The following is a 24,480-nucleotide window of genomic DNA, read 5'->3' as shown; positions in this document are numbered from 1 at the left end:
AATACATGCCTGGATGGTTTGCCGATCACTGTACTCAATCATACCGCTCTGTCTTCCCTTAACTTCTTTATTTGTATGAAATATGCTTGCTTCTGGTTTTCCCCTTTTCCAGTCATCTCTAGGCTGTAACCCCACGTGCATTTCGTGTTTGACCCTGCTCATCCTGTGATGGTATACCTGGGCTGTCTCCATCTGGAAGCTCTAACCTGTCTAATCTCGCTGCTCTAGCAAAGCCACTCTTGTCCAGGCACCCCTCTTAGGGGCCTGGTAGAATCTCTGATCCAGGAAGGGCAGTCGAGCCTTTAGCCCATTTTAGTTACAGTGCTTTTTCTTTACTCCTCAGACTAGCAACCTGTCTAATCTCGCTGCTCTAGCAAAGCCACTCTTGTCCAGGCACCCCTCTTAGGGGCCTTGTAGAATCTCTGATCCAGGAAGGGCAGTCGAGCCTTTAGCCCATTTTAGTTACAGTGCTTTTTCTTTACTCCTCAGACTAGCGTATCTTCTAGCCCCTGGATGACAAGGTCCCATTTCTACATCTTCTGTGGAGACTTGTTTTACTTCTTGATAATCACATCTCTGAGAAAATGGATTTCCAACTTTCTCCTTCCTTGGATCACTGACTCACCATTCTCTCTCATAATACATGGAGTTGACTGGTCCAACAGCTGTACAAATTTGTCCAGAAACTCAAAACTAACTCTTACCATGCTAGACCATTTAGTTTTCTGTTCACACTACATCTTCCCTCCCCTTTCTGTCATGTACGTAACATCAACAGGAATGCTAGAAATTTATGGGTTCCTTTCTATCTCAACACCCTGGGCTGCAGAGTTCTTCTTCCCTAATACACAACAACCCCACACAACACAGTTAGTCCTGGACATTGTCTTCATGGAATGGAAGATTGCACGACCTTTCTCCTCATATCAGTGTCAAATAGGGAGCAATGAATGCATTTCTACTTATGTAGGCCAAGAAATTTTTTCATTTCAGGTAATAGAACCTGGTAAATTTAAGTAGATTTTTTTTTTTATTTGGAAGACTTCAGCTGCAAATGAACAATGCACAAATGAGCAATGACCAGATCTTAGGTAAAAGTAGAAGTTGACCCACAGCCTCTGCAGTGGCCAGCCCAGAAGTCCAACCATGGCCTTTGCAGCAATTGGCCCAGAATGTTCATACTTAATCAATGACGACCAGCTTCTCTATTTTTCGGTCCTGTTTCCTGCTCAGGACCAACTAGAGGGAGCCAAATGTGCCCCTCCATCCCATCCCACAGCATCTGCCACTTGTAGTTAGGCGCCTGCAGCTTCCCCAAGCCAACAGCCTCCAGGCAGGGCACACCACAGCCTTCCTTGCTTTCCCTATAAAGCCTTTCTCTCCTCTTCCTGCCTTTGAGCCTCTGCCCAACACAAGTGGCGGTGGCTGACCCCTTGCTATAGCAAGCCCTGAATAAGCACAGTAGGCTTTAATTGTTCCAATTTGGGTGGTTTTCATCATTTCCACAGTTGTCTTAAGGAAGGGGCTTAGGCCCTCACTCCTTATGTCTCGTGGGATGGCAATGGAACAGATTTGCTCACTGGGCCCCTTTGACAGTGAGAGCAGAAACAGGCTTCATCCTCCGCAATGGGATTGGGTGAGAAGGGGGTGCTGTCAGATGTGTGCCCACATCAACCCCTCTCCCAGCCAGGGATGCTACTCACTTACTGCTTCTCTAGTTCCCTAAAGGGCAAATGCATCTCTCAATTATTCCTATAGGCAGTCAACTCGTCTCTCCCGAGGGAGTCTACCCTTTTGTTACTGTGACATTGGCACAAATACTAATCCTGATGCAATTACGTTAAAGAGCTTTAGGCCCCTTCCTGAACTTGTCTGCAGGACAACAGCACAAGCTTCATGGTGATGTGTTCTTATGTGGTCCAAGAGGGCAGGCAGCTGTCTCCAAACAGCTTCGGATCACACATGTCTTTGGGCAGAGAAACCAAGCTTGTCTTGGTCCAACACTCTCACATGTAAGGAGAGCAGGGCATCCTGCACCACTTGAGAATTCTCCAGAGCAGAGCAGCTGCACACATTCTTCTGGGGGATTGGTTAGTGCTCACTTGGAAAGCAGAGAACAGTGACAAAGGCTGTGGGGTAGGAACAGCATGCAGGCAAGTCCACCTCCTCGGAGCCCGGCCAGTGCCAAGCACATTGCAGCCAGGTCCATCATCAACAGAGCAAAAATTTACTTTTAAAAGTTTGCATGAGTTTCAACACAAATGATCTGAAAAGGATCTGCTGGTTCTGGCTGCCATCACCATCACATAAAGTGGCAAGAGCAGCTTCAAGCAGCCACAGAAGGAAGCAAGACTTCCCCTTTCCTGTCCTCAGTGCTCCAGATCTTGATTCTTCTCTGAACTGTGGTGAAGGGTTGAGCTCAAAGCAGCTCCAGATGAAACTTTCATCCCCTCAATCTCTCTGCCTCTGGCAAAGCAACACAAGAAATTCAAACCAGAGGCCAACTGCAATGTGCAATGGCGGACTGTGGGACTTGCCCCTCATAAGATGTACTGTGGATCTCATGTTGGAAAAGCAGAACAACCTAACACCTCTGCCTCTGGCAAAGCAACACAAGAAATTCAAACCAGAGGCCAACTGCAATGTGCAATGGCAGACTGTGGGACTTGCCCCTCATAAGATGTACTGTGGATCTCATGTTGGAAAAGCAGAACAACCTAACACCGCAGATAAGAGTGGTGTCCAGTCCCTCCTTGTGATTAGCAGGGTAAGAAGTTACATAAGTGAAAGACAGAGATTCTACTTGATGCAGAAACCAAGAAATATCTTCTGGGCCATGTTTTATAAGGAAAGAACTGGGGACCAGAGGGGAAAAAATCTATTTCAGTAATAATTTTTATGTGATTGTAAATATTTCTTTGTATGTTAAGTTTATACTGTGCTTTTCCCCCTGAAATGGGATTTATGACAAACAACAACAACAACAACAACAAACTTATGTAAGTTACTTAACATAGAGAAATTTCATTGGAATAACCAAAGAGGTGTGCCATGTACACGACCACAGAGACAGAAAACAAAGGTGAGGGTCTCGGCCATTTGTTACCAGGGTTGTCCTGTCACGTTGCACTTGAATGGTCTGTTTCTCCATCTTCCTTTCTGCTAACTCTTTGGCTGGGTCTGATCCAGCTGATGATGACAATGAAAATACAACACAAGGGAAATTAACCCCCCTAGGGCAATGGCATCTAACCCGAAGTTGACCTGACAGTGACAGAGAGACAGGGTCCAGCCTGACCTTGGCTTTCATGTGATCAGGACAATCTGTGCAGTAGAATGGGTAAGGCTGTTTTCTTGGGTAAATAATACTGACTTTCAGTCTTGTTAAAAAAAAAAAAAAAAACAGAAGAAGCACGTAAGGAGACAATGAGTTGAATAAGAAACCAATTCTTACTAAGCAAAAGCATTCAGCATAGAACTGTGCTCCAAAGCCCATTCTAAAACTCTGTTCTCTGAAAAGATCATTAACAGCAACGTACTCAACACTCTTGTTCTCTCTTAGACTCTTAGTTTAAGTGTCTCCTTCTGCTTCATGAATCATGTTTATTCAGTTGGTTAATCACAGCCACAGCCATACTTTATATTACTTTTTGGGTCTGCTCTTAGACGGGATCGCTCTGTTGTAAACAATTCTCATGAAGAGAAGGCCTTGCATCCATGCAGCTGACTCAACTCAAAGATGTAGAAAGGGGAGCACAGAGGCGCTTGGGCTGAGCCCTCACCCTGCCATTGAGCTCCATCTGTGCACTCGCCTGCAGCATGGGTCACCACCGGAGCTGCAGCACCATGGATTTTTCAGCGTTAACTATGAAGAGAGAAATGCATGCTTCTGAGGCACAATTCTAACATAACCATACTCCATATAACAAGTTCTTTTTAATTAAAGTGTGCTTAATAGTATTTGCCCATTTTAGCAGTATAAAATTGTCATATGTAATTATCATGATCTGCTTCATAAAATTCAGTGTTACATCGTTTCTAACTAATTGCTGTAGCCTCCTCTACATTTTAGCAAGAGGTCCAGTACCTCTCCCCTCTGGCTTTCTGTCATCCTTGAATTTCTAAGAGCTCTTGGGATTTTAGGCCAAAAACAAAGAGAGCTGAACGTTCACACACAAAGAGAGAACACTAGGAACAATGAACGTATTTGTGATTTTGACACTTCATGCCTTCTGTCATTTCTCTTACAAGTGGGCTCTGAGCAACTCTATACACAGCTATCCTGAGACTTCTGGGATGCAAGGCCCAAGGACATTGCCGTTGTTTTGTATGGAGCAGGATCAATCCTTCTCTCTCCTGTTAAAGTTGACACACAGATACCTTGCTTGGGCTCTGGTGGCTGCAACTTAGTGCCCAGTTCTACTCACAGGCATCCCAAGACCTCTGAGTAAAGACTGTTCAAAATGTGTCCAGTCCTTGACCTCAGGCTGTTTTCTTTTCCACCATAAAGATCCATGTGCTGGGGTTGTCAAGCAACTTTAGTTTTAAAATCCCCAAAACACAAAATATGGGATTATTCTTTTACCCTTACACAAGGGGCTACTGGCCCCTGCCCATATGGGAAGCTACCCTGGAAGATTCCATTAGACCCTCAGCTCTCCTTCTGAAGGAGGTAACACAGTGATTCCCATGTGCCTTCTAAAGGGTCATTTCTCTGGTCTGCCCTCTACACTTTGATGATTGCAAGAAGAGTTTACAGTGCTGTGCTTAGAAGAGAAGGAAGAAAATGCACATGCATATGAAAGCACAGTGAGAGGACAGAGCTGCACAGTTTTAACACAGAGAGCTCAAGTGTATTTGGCAATCACCACGTGTATTGGTGAGAAAGTGTTGGGTAGAAATGATTTGTTGCAGGATTTTGTGCAATGAAATATTCTACAAGATGGAAACAGTTCCTAGAGCTATCCCTCCTAGAGCATGGGCAAGCTACTGGGGCGAGGAAGTGACCACAGTTTTTTTCTCTTCTTCTCAAGAAAACACCTGCTGGATCTGGTGGCAACCAACTCCTGAAGGCTTATGTCTTCCCATCTCTGTGCTCAATGTCAGCACGTTCACTGTGGTGGGGCCATGTATACCAGAAAAAAATCAGGAAACACTAAAAATCAGGGTTTGTTTTCTTTTTTCCAGAGAGCAGGCTGTGAAAAATATTCAGAATATCATTGATGTTCCCCACTCAACAAAGACGATTTAGATTTATGCCGACTGGGCAAACAAATGGGAATGATGGGGGAAAATCAGAGATTTTAGCAATACGTTTTTTCATCACATGCAAAAAACTGTAAGCAACTTTCATATTTTTATAATTAAGAGTAGAAAAACCTGTAATATTATAATAAAACATAAAGAAAATCCAGAGATATTGAAACCAACTCTACAGTTAGTTTAAAATAAAGAGATAATGTTACAATACTATGTCCAAAAAACATCTTCTTGAATACAATTTCAGAAAACCTGTAATATTATAATAAAACATAAAGAAAATCCAGAGATATTGAAACCAACTCTACAATTAGTTTAAAATAAAGAGATAATGTTACAATACTATGTCCAAAAAACATCTTCTTGAATACAATTTCAAGCATAGAAACACTTGGTTATTTTAAGAACAAAATTTCTCATCTATCTGTGAACATGTAGGTNTTGTCTGTTTAATTAAACAATAAACTTTTTAGGACAGGAAGTGTCTTATTTTTGATTGTCTTTAGGACAGGAAGTGTCTTATTTTTATTTTGGGGTAACCACAACACTTAGCACACTGTCCTAGTCATGTTACAGGTTTAATCCATTTCCTAAAGTTTGAATTTGATTACAAGTGTGTAAAGAATATGATTTGATGAATGTCCATATAGTTGTGGTACAATATGTATAAAATTCTATTTTAGAGCCCTAAAGAAGATAGTCTCTGCTCACTATATAACCACAATTAAGAAAAAATTAGAAGTGAGAATAAAATGTAAATAATGATTAAAATAAGTATTAAATAAGGTACTGTATATGAAACTATTCTGTGTACTTCATATGCAAATATAAGATTATCTTATGATTCGGTAAAATTGTGTTTTATATTTAATGGTATATGGCATATAAAATGGCATTTAATGCTATAGGAAAGTGGTTTAAGAAGAAGAAAGCTAAAAATTATGAAGACGTATAACAGCTAACATTCAGGTTGACAATTTTTGAAATTGGCACTGGAGATATAAAGAGATGGTCCTTCTAAGATCTTAACTCTGGTTCCAGAAAAAGACATTTTAAACAAATAAATTTAATATAATATGGTAAGTGATTAAAAAAACAATAGGGTCACTTAACCTGGGAAAGCTTCCTGGAGGAGAAAACCCCCNGCCGCACTCTACAGAGTGCGCCACCGGGCCGGCCCAAGGGGACTAGTTTTTAAAGGGGGTAGTTTCTTCCTTTGGGCACAGTCTTAAATTCAATCATTTCTTAAATGTGAAGCTTTAGCACACTGTAGTGGACTAGAAAGACTAGTGAACTACTCATTGGAAGGCATGAGTTCCAGACCTGACTCCACTTGCTTCTTGACCTTTAATTAGTTATTTAATTTCTTTGAGTGGATCAAATAATGATGTGAAAGCACTTTGCAAACTGTAAAGCAGTCAAAAGAAATTATGAACCCAGATCTTCTGCTTCTCTTTTATCACCATCCCTATATGCCAGTTTGCACTAAATACTTAAATACTAAATACTTGATTTAATTTTTTCTCCAGGATCTAACATTTAATAAGAATTATTCCAGATTTTCTAATCTAACCCGATTATTCTAGATTGTCTAATCTAGCCCAAAAGGAAAAATAAGGTGTTGGTGTGTGTGAATGAATGAAAATGGTTTTGCATAGACTGTTAAGGTGCCTTCTAAGAACTTGGTAATGAGGGAGTTAAACTGAAAGGTCACCAGATAATGGATTAGAGCAAAGAATCGCAAAGTAATCTGAAAGAGACTTGAAATGCTCTGAGGCCTTGGTATTCAACTATAACCATGTCCATCACAAGCGTTGTTCACCATCACATAGTCCCAACGGCTAAGCCAGTGGTTTTCAACTGTGGGCAACTTATGTGGCCATTACTTGGGAACTTGTGAGAAATGTAAATTCCCAGCCTCTCATCCCAGACTTAAACGCTAGAGTTGGGGCCTAACAATCTGTGTTTTATCAAGCCCTCCAGGTGATTTTGAGGCACACTAAAGTTTGAGAACTACTTGGCTAGCATGAAAGTGAAATGCAGAGGTTATAATCAATGAGCTTATACATCTGGTCCCATTGACAAAACTATATAGTAAAATGGTTGCACCAGGCATTAGCCTGATTCCATAAATATTAAATATTATCTTCAAGCATCTTTCTCTTTATAATTTGGCTTAACATGTAGATATACCCCCCCCCCCAAATGGGCTTCTGGTATGTCCCTTCCCTGTGACAGTAATTTTTCATGATAAATTAGTAAAACATCTTTGGATTTTGGTTTTGCTCCCCACATGGTTTGAGTAGAAGAGAAAGCAGGTATTCCAAAGTATTCCATGGTAAATTAGAAACACACTATAGAGTGTCCATCTGGACTCCACATATTTTAATGAGTGTAAATCTATCATAGTCTTCATTCCTAGACATTGACCTAGGCATTCTCTGGGACTTCAAAACAAAGGTCAACTGAGGACCTAATTAGTTCCCATTAACCTACCCTAATACTTATACTTTTCTCCTTTCCATTTCAACCTCCTTATTTCTACTTTTAAGTGTGAGACGTTAAGAAGAACCAATGTTTTCTTTGAATTTTACTGCTAAGTTTTCTACCCAGTATTTTTATTATATTTACTGATTTTTCTAATTATAAAAGTGATACATTTAAGAAATATTTTAAGTATATAAAGGAATTAAAAATCACCTTTAATACCACTACTTTAAGAGAAAATACTTTTTTAAAAAAGGATTATGTATTTTCCTAACTGTCCTTTTCTCTCTCTCCCCCCAAGCAAAACTAAATCAGTCCCCTTGTCATATTTTCTCATGGTATCACATACATTTCCTTGAATGTGCCACAATTGCAGTTAAATTTTTTGTGTGGTTATCTGTTTAATATTTGTCTCTTGCACTAGATTGTAAGTCTAGTAACTAGGTAGGGACCTTCTTTGTCCATCACTTATACTATCCCCAACATCTGGCATTTAGCAGCTGCATAATAAGTAACTGATGAAAAAGTAAATACAGTGAGCTTTTAAATTGGAATATGGCTTGCCAACTGTGATGGAACTGAAAGAAATGTAATACTATATCATCATCCTTCCCAGTAAAATTGAGAAGAAATATGAATTACAAGAGGTACCATATAGGAAATTGTTCCCAAGTCTATCATTATGTTTCCTAATTTTAGTATTTACTCATTCCTGACTGCTTCATTCAATTATCCATCAGACATTCGTTCACCATACTGCAAGTCAAATAGCAGAGAGAGAGAGAGATAACCAACCAGATAACGAGTATCATGAAGTAAATACTATGAAAACAGCAAAAGAAATAACTATCAGTGACTGCCTGAAAGGATCTTATACGTATTCCTGTTTAACAGACAATGACTAGGAAGTCTTTTGGCCATTTGCTGAGGTTCAGTAGGTGAAACACAAAGAATAAAAATATTGTATTGACCTTTTTCATTTCAGTTCTCAAATTTGCTGGTATGTTATAGGTTTTTAGACATACTTGATCCACTAGAGGGCAATAAACCCTTAAGCAACACTGAGGGTTGCGATCCGTTGCCAGTCACGAAAAAAGACAAAAAAGGAAAAAAAAAAAATTTTCCCTTAAATTGCAAGATTCTGCTTATAGTTTTTCATTCAGTGAATATTTATTGTGAACTTACTATGTGCTGAGCTCTGTTCTAAGCACTGGGAATACAGTGAAGAACAAGATAGACAAGATTCCTGTCTTATTGAAACTTTCAGACTAGTGGGAAGTAGAGCAAACAAAAATAAATAAGCAAATGCATATTTAGGGTGATTACAGAACACGATTATTACCATGGAGGATAAAACAGGTGATGTCATAGAAACTAAGAAAATTGGGGTATCTACTTGAGATAAAGTGGGGCTCTCGAGGGGGTAATATTAGAGTTAAAGGTTGAAGGATGAGAGGAAACCAGCTATTCAAAGAACTAAAGGAAGAACATTATATCTATACACAGGAGAACTGTAAGCGCAGAAGCTCCATAAGGAAAATCATTTGGTGTGTTTGAGCAGCAGAAAGAAGGCCAGCATGGCTTGAAGTGCAATGATTAAGGAGGAGAGTGGTAGAAGATGAGGTGAGGAAGGTGGGCAAGGTCTAGATGACCCAGGGCCTCACAGACCACTGAAAGGAATTGAGGCTTCATTCTAAATAACAAGATTTTAATCAGGTAGGAGAGAGCTTTGCCCTCTTTTATCCCCCCTAGCTCACAGGTAGGACTACCACCATGTTGCACCCCACCCAAAACAGGATTTTAGAGATGTAGAGGGAAGATGCCTTTGCTGACATACATTTCATTATTTGCTGCATTGGCAAGGAATCTGAGGTATCAGCGTGAATAATGGCAGTTTTCTTTGACCCTTCTTTTTTGCCTTTCCCTTATATCCTATTATCCACCTACTATACCTTGTCCTTAGAGATTGCCATGTGGTGGCCTAAGGTTGGTAGAACCTTGCTAGTCATGTATACATTAAGAGTCCTAAAACAAAATATTAGGATTAGCTTTTTCTTGTCTGTGCTCCCTTTAGTAACATATATCAGTGATTTATGTAAATTGTTTATCTTTTTTTTTTTTTTTTTTTTTTTTAAAGATGACCGGTAAGGGGATCTTAACCCTTGACTTGGTGTTGTCAGCACCACGCTCAGCCAGTGAGCGATCCGGCCATCCATACGTGGGATCCGAACCCGGGGCCTTGGTGTTATCAGCACCGCACTCTCCCGAGTGAGCCACGGGCCGGCCCTAAATTGTTTATCTTTTATCTTTGCAGGTTTCCATCTTATTGCCTTAGGTGGCAAGATTTTATTTTCACAGAAATGTTGTTTTGATTGATGGACAGATTTCGTATCACTTTAAGATCTCCCTTCTATAGTCACCACATTTCTATGTTTATGATCATCCTAGTGAAGAGCTGTACCTAAAATTTTGTTATCATTTTTAAACTTATGACCTCCACTTTGTCCAAATTTGCCTATGCCAGTCTCAGAAACAGTTCTACCCATTTTCAGAAATTGCAAGCTTTTGCCATGTGTTTATGAATGAAAGTTTATTGATATAGCTTTATCTTAAACACATACACAGACCTTTATTTCAGAGCATTTTTTTTAGAAGTAAGCTAACCAAAAAATTTGGTAAACAAAACAATATTCAAATTTTTAAAAAGAAAGTACCTATAAAAGAAGAGAACATTGCTATTTTACTGTTACTTCTCTGATGTGTTTTATACAAGGATCTTAAAACACTGAGCTCTCCTTTGATGATGTAACATTTTGCTTTTTCTGTTCAAAAAATCTCAAGTCTTGTTTTTCTCTTTAAATTGTGTAAAATGCACACTGAAATCGAATAAAGTGATTTTTCAGCTAAAAAGAACCATTTCCCACCAGTTTAGGTTCTTTAAAGATTCATGTAACTTTTTTCCTGTTAATGTAGAAGCAGGTTCTTCATCTTCTTGTAAAGGTGTGAAAGAAGCTTAATGACATCTTTCCTGAATTATTGGAACAGTGCATTTATTCAGATAGAGAAGATTGGCTTGAGCCACTATGTTTTAAATCTTATTTCTATTAATTCTTTTAATGAAGCAGAAAAATAAAATTAATTTTCCAATACATTGACACGTATTACTTTCACTTTCAAAGTGAAACAAAGGACATCTATTGCCTTTGTAGTGACAATTAAGTGGTTTTCCTAAGAAGTGAATATGCACATACAGTTCAAGATTTTCTATTCATCCCAATGGCTGTTTTGTTTTGCAGGCCAAGGTGTGACTGCATGAGTAGAAGAAGAAAATTTCTTCTTGCCTCGGTACTTGCTCTCCAGAATTCAAGTTTTATATATCCATCATGTCAAAAGTGCTTCTCTCGGATAATCCTGGTCTCCAAAAGGTAAAAAGTAAAGCCTGTAAGCATGAGAGAGGAAATAACAGGTGTACACTGTAGATTTCCTATAGCTGAAGGGCAAGTAAAGATTAAATTCATCATACCAGGACATTAGATTCTCCGAGGGGTTGGTTGTTCTGTAAATCCCAGAATAGAATTGGCTGGCAGTCCTCTAGTAATAGAGGAAGGTTTCAAGTTATTGCCAAGTCTGTGCTAAATACCTGTCTTAGAAAAGAAAAGTAACCTCTCAAAGAGTAAATCCCAATCCTGGTGTGAAAACTTCAACCACTTCTGGGATATCCCTGGTAATAATGTAGGAGTTTTTTGTTTGTTTTTGCATGATCCCCAGATTATTTTTTAATATAAATAAACTTGAGAGCAAGGACTGTGTTATAGTAATTGCTATTACTCAGCACCTAGAAGGGTACTTGATACAGGCCAAGTATCCCTGACAGCCTAAGATTCCCATCCGGTTTTTATAGAGTAAAAGTAAGAGATTAAGTTTGGAGTTCCTCGAGAATACTTTCTGCCTGGAAGAGAGGATAAGGATATCTAGTAAGTACATAGTAGTATGTAAGTAACAGTAGTATGCTAGCAATATTCTTAACTATTTTTATCCGTTAGGATCGAATGGGGAGGTAAATAGGGATTGGCAGTTCTTTACTCACTTCTAGACTCTTAAGTCATCCTTGCAGTAGTTATCACTGTTCCTTTATTAAGCCACTCTCAAGTACTCATTTGTAAGTTCAGAGAAAGATCCTGTTTGTGTTATTAATCATTAAATCCTTGGCATCCAGCCTAGGGCTTAGTTCATAGAAAATGATCAACAAATGTTTCTTAAATGAATGAATAAATGACAGTATGATAGTGTCTAGGTTGTCTTAAGTTCACCCATTTTCAGGTTCCTGCCTATCATTTGAAACAACTAAAACCCATGGGCTATTTGCCTTTTATCAGGATCTATTCTTAGAAGCAGTGTGGTATAATGCAACAATTTCAAGCTTCAGAGAACACAACAGGGCTGCAGATAGGCTCTGACACTTATTAATTATGTGACCTAGAACAAGACATTTAACTTCTGTGAGTCTGATCACTCATTTGTAAAGTGGGATAATAATAATACTCACGATGTGAGATAATTGTTAGAGATAATGCACAGAAATATCCTAGTGTAATACTTGACATATATTAAGATTTCCAGAATGGAGGCTATTATTATTACAAATCTCTTATATTTTACCTATTTCAATATATTGTGGTGATTAGAAGCATAATCCTCTGGAACCAGACTGACTGTGATCAAATCCCAGCGTTGCTACTTACAGCTGTGTGGCCTTGGGCAATTCATTTAAATTATCTGAGCCTCAAAATGGGGAAGATAATATCTGCCTTGTAGTTCTTGTAAGAATCAAATGAGTTAATATATAAGACATACTTAGAACATTGTATGATATATAATCAGTAATATATATAGGTGTAAAATATTTTTTAAACTTTTTTCTTTTCTTTTTTTTTTTTTTTTAAAGATGACCGGTAAGGGAATCTTAACCCCTGACTTGGTGCTGTCAGCACCACGCTCTCCCGAGTGAGTCAACTGGCCATCCCTATATAGGGATCCGAACCCGTAGCCTTGGTGCTATCGCACCACACTCTCCCTAAGTTAGCCACGGGCCAGCCCTTATACTTTTTTTGTCAAGTCGTTTCTTTTAAATAAAATCTGCAACAAAAATTTAGGTCAAGTAATAATGCCATTGTTACCTCTTTAGACTGGCAATACAAATAGATAACATCAATGAGTGTTTATTGTGTGCTAGTCACTATGCTAGGAGCTTGTAAAGCATTTTATCTTTTAATATAACAGCCCTATGAATTAGATGTTATTGTTAATGCCAGCCTTCAAAGGAGACAACTAAAGCTTAGAAAAGTTAAGTAACTTGCCTTAAATCACACAGCCAGCTAGTTAGGGACAGCTGTCTACATTCATAATCACTATATTGCCTCCAAATTAGCAGTAGAATTTGTCTTCACAATGACACTCTTCCCCCCAACCCCGTTTCTGAGAGCTTACGATGCCCTGGGAAAGGAGCTCTGACTGGACTATTTAGGCACGTAAAACCTACAGCATGTGATCTTTGCCCATAATATTCTACAGAAATATGACTTATTCTCTCTATATATTACATTGACAATGCTACAAAAAAATTTATTCCTGTAATTCCCGGTGCTTATCTTTTCTACTGTTGTTTCTACTTTCCTTTTTTTCTTACTTGGAATCAATTGCCTGCCAACGTAGGAAACAGAAATTTCTCACTTTTATTTTCCCACTGCTATAGCATAGCAGGTTTATGACAGGAGTTCTACAGTCTAGCCTTTGCAGATCTTAGGGACACTGAAGAGCAAGGAGACCACTCCCTAAAGATTTCTTTAAACCCCAAATCCTTAGCAATAACATTCTTCATAGGTGTTTTGTGTTTTATGGAGTTAACTTTTTTCCTTTTTTAACTTCCAAGATTAGAGCAATGGTAGTTTTCAAACTATATTCTGTAGAGCCTTACGACTCCATGAAAGTGCCTCTGGAGGAACATAGGGTTTAGAGTAGTAATAGTGGATAGTGCTGAGTATTAGGTAGGAATGGGGCCCCCCACCTTAGTTTCAACAAGAGCTCCATTCTCATCCTTATATTAGGGTTCCAGGCTAGATTCCATTTGAAAAAGGGTTCCATGACATAAAGAAATAGACATGGACATATAAATACTAAAAACGTGTACTCATATATGTATATGTGTCGTTGGTCATATGAAGGACCTAACTAACCAACCATATACATATACACATACACATATAGTAGTGTATGTGTGTGTGTACTCTCCCAAAAGTTAAGAGCAAGGGACTTTTTTTTTTTTTTTTTTTTAAAGATGACCAGTAAAGGGATCTTAACCCTTGACTTGGTGTTGTCAGCACCACGCTCTCCCAATTGAGCTAACCGGCCACCCCTATATAGGCATCCGAACCCATGGCCTTGGTTTTATCAGCACCAGAGTCTCCCAAGTGAGCCACGGGCCAGCCCATAAGAGCATGGGATTTATTTATCCTGATAAGCTATCTACCCAGCCCAAACAGATGGAACTTGCCCTTCTGGGTGACCTAATGGGACCCATAGTCTTTTCAGTCTAGAAATCTGTCTCCTAAACTAATAACTTTCTTTTCCTATCTTAAAATGGGAATCATAGCTCAGACACTATTTACCTATCCTTTCTCCCATCTCCCATCCCATCCCATCTTTTTTTGCACCCAAAAAGTTTGTATCATTTACTTAAGCAAGTCAAATTGAATTTCATAAACAAAGATCATAGGTTTCTTCTTTTGGGGAGGGAAGTGGTATGTGAAAGTCTTAGAGACACTTTTTAAAATATTTTTTATTGCTTTGTATACATTCAGTTTAATCAGGGTTTGTAAGCTTGGAAGGGACATTATATAATCATCTACTCTGTGAATTCTTAACCTGGAATCTCTGGATAGGTTATAAATATGTATGAATCCTCCAGTCCCTAAAATATGTAAAATACTGTGTGCTTTGGTCCTGTGTACATTTTTCTGGGGAAGAGAGTAAGTCCATTGCTTTCATCAGGTTTTCAAAGGGTTTCAAGATCAAAAAAACACTAAGGATCATTCTCTCTTCAATTCTTCTACTTCTGGGCTAAATATACAAGTAAAATATACTAGAAAAATAAATGAAACTTGGTATTTTAACTGGAATCAGACAAAAAAGGTAGCAATTTACAGCTATTCAGATAGATCCTTTCAGCAGCTCCTTAAGCTCAAACCCATTTTCTTAACAATTCTTAGGCATTATTTGCCTTTTTCACTCTCATTCTCTCATGAGTACGTTGCGGAATTTTCCCAGAGGCTACATGACATGTTATATCACAACAGACTGAGCAGAGAAGCAGATATGAGAATCCAACTGTGTTTTTATTAAGCCAGACATTAAAGAGATTTGCAAAATGTAAAACAATGCCGCTCTTCTCACTATTTTTTGTGTGTGTGTGTTGGAACACATAATTATTGTTCATAAAAAGATATTCTTTATGTTAACCATGTAATGTGTTTATTATTTTTAATGAATTCATAAACATTTTTTAGATTTTTCAGTTTTAATTTCTCATTTCAGTTAGAAATATAGATATATAAAAGATGAACAAGTTCTGGGCATCTAATGTACAGCATAGGTGGTAATGGATGTGTTAATTAATTTTATTGTGATAATTATTACATGGTGTATATGTATTTTAAATCATCATATTGGATACCTTGAATATATTCCATCTTTGTCAAGTAAATATTTTTAAATTAAAAATATAGATAGATAGATATTATCCACAGAAACCAAGGCTCTTTGGTGTTCTCAATAACTTTTTTAAGAGTGTAAGGGATCCAGAGACCAAAACATTTGAAAACTGCTATTCATAACAAATAGCATTTTAGAAATAGGGGTGCCTCGAGGAGTTAAATCAGGGGACAGTGATTTGAATGTGTTGTCTATACCGTTGCTTCTCAAAGTGTGGCCTAGGGAACGTTTGTATTAGCATCACCTGGGAGCTTATTGGAAGTACAGAATCTTAGGGTATGTGTAGACTTACTGAATCAGAATCTTCATTTTAACAAGATCCCCAGGTGATATGCATGTTAAACATTGAGAAGCTCTAATCTATATTATACAATACTAACATTTATTTCAATCCAACTTTATTCCCAAAAGGATAAAGGAAACTATATAAATATCTTCATTATATATTTGCATTTTATAAAAGTATTTCATATAATTGAATGTATATGTGAATTAGCACTAATAGACCTAGTTTTTGTTAGGCTATAATTGATACTCTATTTGCAAGATAGTTCACTGTTAACCATATTATTCTCATAGTTATCATAATATATCCTTTGGATTTGTATCATAAATTTGGATTTGGGTCATAAATTCAATAACTTTGTCACCTCGGGCAAAAATTCAAACCAATTTTTCCATTTGTAAATGGGGTAAATACCTTTTTTACCTATCAGAATGAAATAATGTATGTTGAAGACATTTGTAAACTAAAACGCGGATACATATTAATTATTCTAAGATTTGGTAGGAATTTACATTATGAATACACTATTAATACATAACTTTTAAAGAAATTCTAACATATATTTAAAACAGTTCATTTCACTATAACTTCGTACTAATGAGGTTTTATCCAATCCCCTAGTGAGTCAATTACCTTTACTTTATTCTATGGCCAGACTACAGCACAAACTTCAGCAGATTTGGGTAAGATTATATGAATGGGTTGGTACAGATCCATCCTCAGTTTGGCAAAAAAATAATTAGCACAGAGCTAATGATGGTGAATCCGTAATATTTTATATGATAGGTTAACTTTTGTTGAAAAAAGTTATTTTGAGAGGCGTTGGTTTTAGACTCCCCCTAGTGGCTGTCTGGCAACAATCAAATTTATACAACTGTCTTTAACATTACTTTCTATTTGCATTTTGCCACTCTTTTTTTTTTTTTTAAAGATGACCGGTAAGGGAATCTTAACCCTTGACTTGGTGTTGTCAGGGGGGGGGGGGGGGGGGGGGCTAACCGGCCATCCCTATATGGGATCCGAACCCGGGGCCTTGGTGTTATCAGCACCGCACTCTCCTGAGTGAGCCACGGGCCGGCCCTGCTACTCTTTTTAAGACAGATCAATAGCAACATGAAGAAAAAACAAAGTCCTAGTATTAGCCATCACCATAAGATGTTTTAAAGGGTCAGTTTGCTAAATTAAGAAAATGAAAAATGGAAATTAAAGTTACAAGACATTATTACAAACTAGAAAAGAGGGAAACACTAAGTAGAAGTAATAATCATCATCACAGTATTTAATATAATTATGAGAGAGAAGCAGACTAACACTTATTAATTTGGCAAGATTTGCACTAGACTTATTTATTTTGTCTCATTTTATCCTTTTTCTGCACTGGATTTTACAGACGAGGAACTCAAAGTTTAAGGAATTTGATAACTATCAGCGAATACATGGCAGTAAAGTTATACTTGATGTGTACTTTTTAACCAGAAAGCCCTTAGCCAGATTACATATTGCCTTTAAAACAAATTAAATTCTATGTATTTTCATATCTAATTTTTGTTATCTTATAAATTCTCAGCATAGTTCAATGAATTAAAGAAAGTAAAGTTATTTTTATAATGGTGAGGAAAATGAAAGTAAAGTGCCTTGTGTATAAAAAAAAATATTTCAAGATTATTTATTATTATCTCTCTCTCTCACACACACACACACAGAGAGAGAGAGAGAGTATTTTTCCTTCAGTTTTCTATAATTTTGTTATGTATTTCTATGAATTTAGTGATACTTAATTTAAACAGGTAAAGGCAACTATTATAAAAAGAAATTCAAGAGAGGTTTATTTGAAATAGTTTAAGTGTATAAATTGTATAGGAGCATTTATACACAAAATATTATTTTAAATGTTTGCCTTTCTAGATTTTTGTCATATTAAAAAAAAAAAATTAATGGACATTTCTATACTTTTCCCCCATCTTTTCCAGGTCTAATTGTCCAAAATGTGGCTCTACTGGCAACGCTGAAAATGCCACTTACAGATATAAACTTTCCTTAAAAGTTGCAGAATCAAATAAATTGTTTGTCATTACTGTATTTGGAAGCTGCTTAGATACATTTTTTGGTCTTTCTGCCACTGGTTTGCACAGGTAAGAATATTTAAAGCATTCTTTTTCCTGGCTGCTCCTTTAATATGCCCGTAGAATTTGAAGATATATGTTTTTAAGGTAATATGCATTTAATGAAAAGATAATCATTCAACTGCAGATCATCAGTTCCTTTAAAAGATAATCAAGCAAGGGCCGACCCGGTGGCGCACTGCTATAGTGCGCCACTTGGGAAGCGCGGGGGTTCGGATCCCACGTACAGACCGGTTCCTGCTCACTGGCTGAGCGAGGCGCGGGAGCAACGCCGAGGGTTGCGATCCCATTGCTGGTCCCGGTCCGGTACGGGGGCGACACTGAGGGTTGCTATCCGGTTGCCGGACAGGGAAAAAGACAAAAAGGAAAAAAAAAAAAAAATCAAGCAAGAAAAGAGAAAGATATTCATTTCCTGAATACATTTTGTGATAATGTTAAGCCAGTCTACTTTTATTCAGGGCAACTAAGCTATAATTATAATATTAACTTACAAAACTAATCCAAGTTAGAGAATACAGACTAAGAAAGTAAAATTTTTTCAAACTGAAGGATTATTCAAATTGAGGTTAGCATTCAAGTGGTTAGGTCCCCCTGAGGCAGGAGAAGCTATTTGAGGGAATATTTGCATATCAGAAGTTGAAATTTTGACATTTCTTTCATTTGCATTGCAATTTCATCTGCGTGGTTCGATTTACTAATACGTAGTCCTGAGAATGTCAGGATATACATAAGCAACTGAAGCTTTTCTCCCCGCAGTCTTCTGCCCTCCTCTCCTAATCACTTAGCAGAAGAAATCTATGTTCATGTCCTTGTAGTTGAAGGCAAACTGATTTGAAGAAAGGGACAGTAGAGGGACCACAGCCAAGATTGCCAAAGTAGAAGAAAGACTTCTTTCTGCTTTGTGGTGAAGGGCTAGAGATCCCACCACTACTCCCACTGCCCTTTTATTTTTCTCTGGAGTAATTACTGCACCTGATGATTAGGCAGGCATCCGCTTTATCACATTTGATCAATTGTGATTTTTTGTTATTCTACACTGTGAGAAACTAGAGGAAGCAAAATGCCTAGCTCTTAAAGTTACTTTGTTTCTCTACATGTAACTCAAAAGTCTCAAGCTGCATTTTTGAACTAATTGTCTCTTCTGACTTTAGGGTAAATTAAAATTTCAAAGTTTATCTCTTAACATTTTTTATTTTCTTTCCAATCAAGGTACATTCAGGATCCTAATAAAATTCCGGAAACAGTAGACAGTGATACAACCCAGAGCCTATTAACTAAAGCAGTTGAAACTTGCTTTGTTGGGCAAAGCTTTATTTTTGGAGTGACGGTAAGGGAGACTAGCTTTCTTTTTAGTAATCTGTTAAGATTGTAATGAAATTATTTGAATTTTCTGAATAGTTTTTAAGAGTCATACAAATGTAACTGTCTGTAGAAACACTTTAAACTTTGTAAAAATAGCCTATAGGTGATCTGTTAAAACAGCTTCCTCTTTCTATAGACAGAAGAACCCAGCTCAACCACTCTCAGAGCTTAAAAAATATGTTTATTACAAATTCAGAAGTGTTAGATATTTGATTTTGATATTTGATGTTTTTTTCACCCTCCAAATCTTGTTCAAATTATGTAGTAAAAGTTTCTTTTCACCCACTCTCTAGCTTTTTAACTGTGTCATCTGTAAAAATAGGAGGAAGGAATAACATTGAAGTTGAAGAATATGAGTATTGACAAGAACACTAGGAATAAATTAAGAAGGATGTCTTAGATAATTACAAAAGTGACTGTAGAAGTTAAAAAAAGGTACCAACTCTGGAAGAATAATAGTTTTCTATCTCACTTATACTAAAACAAACAAATGAAAATTTTGTCCACACTGAAATCAGAGTTTTTAAAAGGAGAGTAGAGCACTTCACAACTGAACAGCAAGAAAAACCTAAAGGGAAAGTGAAATCAAAAGCTACAGTTTTACTTTGTTAAAATCTTAGATGGCTGTTTTCTTTCTTTCTTTCTTTCTTTCTTTAACAAGTGAGGACATTAAACACTCAAAAGTTTATGGAAGCTAACAAATATAATGGTAGCTACCATTTATGGAACAACTACCGTCTGCTAAGCACTGTGCAGTTTTTCATGCTATTGCTTAAAAATAATCCTGCATTTTTAATCCTCATTTTATAAATAAGAAAACGAAGGCTCAGAGAGGTTGAATAACTTGGCAAAGTCCCAACACTACTAGTAAATGCTGGAACCAGGATTTGAAGAAAAGTCTTTTTATTCCAAGTTTTATAGCCTCTTACATATGCTACTCTGCCTATAACACTAAAGGAATTGAAATTGGAGGGGCAGGGGTAATAGTTGTATCTGCTTTAACCTTTATAATTCATGTTTCATATTTGAGTCAAAAGAAGAACAATTTATTCTCATTTAAATTCATTTACTTCTTTCACAGAACTTTGAAAACCAACATGGACAAGGTTCAGATTTTAGTAACTTCCTACAGGAGTGCCCTTATCGCAAAAGAGAAGTCAGTGCCTTAGTGGCTTGCCACATTGTTCTGCCAAACCCAAGTGCTTCAGGCTTCACTGTCATTGACTACTTCCGTCAGCTTTTGCAGACTTCCAATTTTAGGAAACTTCACTATGCCTCCCAGACACCTAATAGTCACTTACTTGCTTTAGATCACTCAGATAGTGATCTCAGCAGCATATGTGGCCCTGACAGCAATTCTTATTTTTTTGAGTCCTACGGCAGAGAAAATTTTTCAAGATTCTGGCAGCTATCACTTGAACTCACTTCCTTTGTTTCACAACTAACAGATAATGATGGTTTTTCAGCTTCAGAACAAAGCAAGGCCATTGGTATTCTTCACCAGAGCAGAAAGTACATCTCCTTTGCAGAAATCACTGGTTCCAGTAGCTGCCATGATCCCATTCAGAGTTCATGGAGCCTTGCTTCATATATGGATAAAAAGAGTTCAGCAGAAAAGTTGGTTGAAGAAGTTGCCTTACAAGCTAGTCAGCTGAGTGCAACTCACAGTAGTCATCATGAAATTAGAGTTACCGACTCTAATTTATTCCCTTTGAAAATGCCAGAGCTCCTTAAGTCAAGTAATACAGAATCTTTCCACAGTGCAATGGGAATTAAAAATAGGTATTCCCAGTGTGAGCTACTATGTCACCAGCATTATAATGTAGATACCCCTCCTAGCTTTCAAGAGAGATCTGCATGTTTTCTGCCTTCATCACTGATACTTGAAGAGAGAACTGGTGGTTCCCAGGATTGTGACCCTGAGATTTGGGATGATCTGCCACTCTCTGAAAGCCTGAACAAGTTTCTGGCAGTTATCGAAAATGAGATTGCTATAACCCAGACAGATGACAATATTAGGAAACATCATGTAGATAATGACATTGATAAGTTCCATGCAGACCAGAGCAGGTTATCTGAGACTTCCCAGAGAATTACTGGAGACCTGCATACACCACCTGTAGCTTTAAGATCATCACAAGCAACAGTCAAAGCAAACTCTAGCAAAAATAACTTCCTTTCTGACTATGAAGCAAATCCAAATTCTAGTGTTCAAAAGGAGCCACAACCAGATAACACAGCAGATACTGTCTCTATATGTAGTAATGGAAGAGATGTTTCCGAATATTTTCTACCAAACGCTTATCTGTCAACTCTGTTTCCATCTTCAAAAAATTTAGAAACAACAGTTACTCTTAAGTCTACCAGAACCCCATCACATAGGGATAAAATTTCTCTTAGGCCCAGTACTTCAGCAAGTGATTATTGTCTCAATATCAAACATTTTAATAGATGTGGAGAAAAATCCCTTTCAGAAATGAGTGAAAAATTGACAACTTTGAGTTATAGGAAGTATAATGATGTTTCTGATATTCGCACATTAGAAAATAAGCAATATTACAACTTAAAAAACAAACAATATTATAGGTATCCAAAGAACCAAGGTGAAAGTTTTACAATTTGCAGGAAACTTATGTATCCATTAGAAACTCTTCACAGTAGTCCAAATATAAGTACAAATACATTAAAAGAAGTGCCTTGTGGACTTATCAATAATAACTTAACACAGAGCAATTCTACTGGTCATGAAGGTAGCTATGATGCTTCTGCTGATCTCTTTGGTGATATTGATAAAGAAATGGACATTACAACAGAAATTATAGAAAAATCACAGTATATTTTGTCTTTGGCAGAAAGTCATCCTGCAGAATCTGATTTTTCACTGAGATCACCTGAAAAGTCCAGCCAGCCTTCACAAAAATTATCTTTGCAAAGCATATCTGTCTCTAGGTTTCCAAGAATATGCTCTCCTCCACCTCATTTTCAGTCAGATTCAGAACATGATTTTGAAGATAGCCAAGACTTTGTTCCATGTTCACAGTCAACTCCAGTTGCAGGATTCCACCAAACAAGAATTCATGGGATGAACAGAGCTTTCAAAAAACTATCTGCCTTTTATTCAGATTTTGATGCTAACTGTAAAAAAAAAAAGATTTCTCCTGAATATGACAAGCGAGCCACCCCAAATTGTCCAAAAACTATAAAAACACCCATCCAGAGATCCAGAAGCCCTGTTATAGTTGATATTGCACAACCAGAGGCTTTAAACCACTGTCCTATTGCTGAGTGCCTTGAAACTGATGTTGATGAATTGGTCCCTCCTACCACAAAAAAAGTATTTCTTTCAGATATGCCTGGATTCCAAGTCACGGGTCTTAGGAAATGCCTTGCTGCCCATAATTCTCCTAATGAAAAAGAATTACCAAGAAAGAAACTGAAACATGTCAGACAAAGAACTGATAAATGTGTAACTAATGAGTTAAATTTAAACAATATGCTTACAGCAAGAGTTACAAAACAGAAAACTCCTAAATATAACTGTAAAAGTTCAGGCTGGATTGCCAAAGAGTCAATTCTTGGACTTGATTCTTGTTCAGATGTCAAATGTTGCCTTCCGTTTTCAGAAAATTGCCCAGCATCAGTGTCTGAAGCTAAAACTGCATGGTCACCTGAGTTGTTTTCATAAAAAGCCACCCAAACCCAATTCCTGAACTTTTAAATAAAGGTAAATTTCTTTGGAAACTTTTGCCTCTGGTGTCATGGAAAGCATTCTTCGCATTTTGAACACTTGAAGAGAAGCAAAGAGAAAAATAAAAAGTAAAAAATAGCACTGGGTGCTATTATACATTTTAAAATGTTGTAAAGCGATTGTTTTCCACAGTGTTTTACCCGGAACACTATGATTCAGATAAATGGGCACTTTATGTTATATTGTTTATTGTACTTTAGTAATATTGTTAATTTTGCTTTTTAAAGGTATTTGTTAAAATCACATGTACATCCAAAAATAAATCCTTTGCAAACCAAAACATAAAGTCTGTCTTAATTGTTCAGCTTAGACCAGAAAATGCCTGCTATGTAGTAGGTCAACTACTGTGCTGAGTTTGTGATACAAAGCTATAGGATCACTGACCTCAAAAGATTTTTGTCTGCTGGGTAGGATAGACATATAAACAGACAATTTCAATACAATGAAGAAAATGCAATGATAAGATTTGTAACGGATATTACAAATATTTATGTTGCTATGGGAGCATGGAAGAAAAGCTAACCCAGCAGTGGACTGGGGGTAAGAAAAAAGATCAATAAAAACTACTAATTAGAAGTTATATATGAAACTGTCTCTACATTATTTAATAAGTATTCACTGAATGCTTACTACATGCCAGGAACCATGCTTGGTGTTGGAAACTCAAAGATGAAAGTCAGGCCTCTTCCCTCAATCTCATGACAGTTAGAATCTGGTAAGTTCTGTGGTAGGAGATGAGCTTGGAATGCTAATAGCAAAAATGAGGAGCAATTTCCCAACATTCAAGTCATAGCAGTACCTCCACTGCACCCTGTGAAAGTTTTCACACATCACTCGTCAGCTTCCTTCGCAATTCCCCACAGCAACTATTTCAACTCTTTACTGTCTTCATTCCACCAACCTACCACTATTCTCCTTGTCTCCTACTTCATGAGGAATATTAAGATCTCCCTCAAGTTTTGCACCCTACATACCCTCTTTTCTACATCTGTACTCACAGCTTCTTTCTTCTGGTCTTGGAAGATGATGCACACCTTTGTGCTAATCTATTTGGGTAGTTGATTCATTACACCCATCTTTGAGATCTTGTACCTGTATTTTTACCTTCTTGCTCTACTGGGTCTCTCCCCTTCCCCAACTTCTTATTTGAAAATTTACAAAGAGAAAAGTTGAAAGAATAGTACAATGATATAGCATCTATACATACCACGTAGATTCATTCATTTTTAACACTTTGCCTTTTGTGTATGTGTATATTTGCTTCGTGTGTTTATATATATATTTGTTTGTTTTGCTGAGCCATTTATAGGTAAGCTGCAGATAGGACGTTTCACCCGTAAATACTTCAACATGAATTTCCTTAAAAGAAGAGCATCTTTCCACATAGCCACAATATTATCACACCAAAGAGAAAGAACAGTAATTCTCCAGTATCATCTAATGTTCAG

The 24,480-nt window shown here is 37.3% G+C and overlaps 1 protein-coding gene across 1 annotated transcript; it reads left to right on the top strand.

Moving 5' to 3' along the window:
* Positions 1-11,058: 11,058 nt before the first annotated feature.
* Positions 11,059-23,311, top strand: DDIAS (DNA damage-induced apoptosis suppressor). The gene is made up of 4 exons (XM_008568232.1): positions 11,059-11,171; positions 17,770-17,931; positions 19,132-19,249; positions 20,366-23,311. Exons 1-4 carry the CDS (start codon positions 11,059-11,061, stop codon positions 22,967-22,969), a joined length of 2,997 nt encoding a protein of 998 aa, XP_008566454.1. The 3' UTR covers positions 22,970-23,311.
* The last annotated feature ends 1,169 nt before the right edge of the window (positions 23,312-24,480 follow it).

This window comes from Galeopterus variegatus, unplaced genomic scaffold (genome assembly GCF_000696425.1).
Source record: "Galeopterus variegatus unplaced genomic scaffold, G_variegatus-3.0.2 Scaffold389, whole genome shotgun sequence".
In the NCBI taxonomy this organism is placed as follows: Eukaryota; Metazoa; Chordata; class Mammalia; order Dermoptera; family Cynocephalidae; genus Galeopterus; species Galeopterus variegatus.
The sequence above is the reverse complement of the archived record's forward strand: the minus strand, read 5'-3'. Positions and strand labels throughout refer to the sequence as shown.

Coding starts and splice junctions, on each gene's coding strand:
- DDIAS (XM_008568232.1), top strand. CDS start 11,059: ATGAGTAGAAGAAGAAAATTTCTTCTTGCCTCGGTACTTGCTCTCCAG. Junction 11,172..17,769: donor ATAATCCTGGTCTCCAAAAG/GTAAAAAGTAAA, acceptor CATCTTTTCCAG/GTCTAATTGTCCAAAATGTG. Junction 17,932..19,131: donor TCTGCCACTGGTTTGCACAG/GTAAGAATATTT, acceptor TTTCCAATCAAG/GTACATTCAGGATCCTAATA.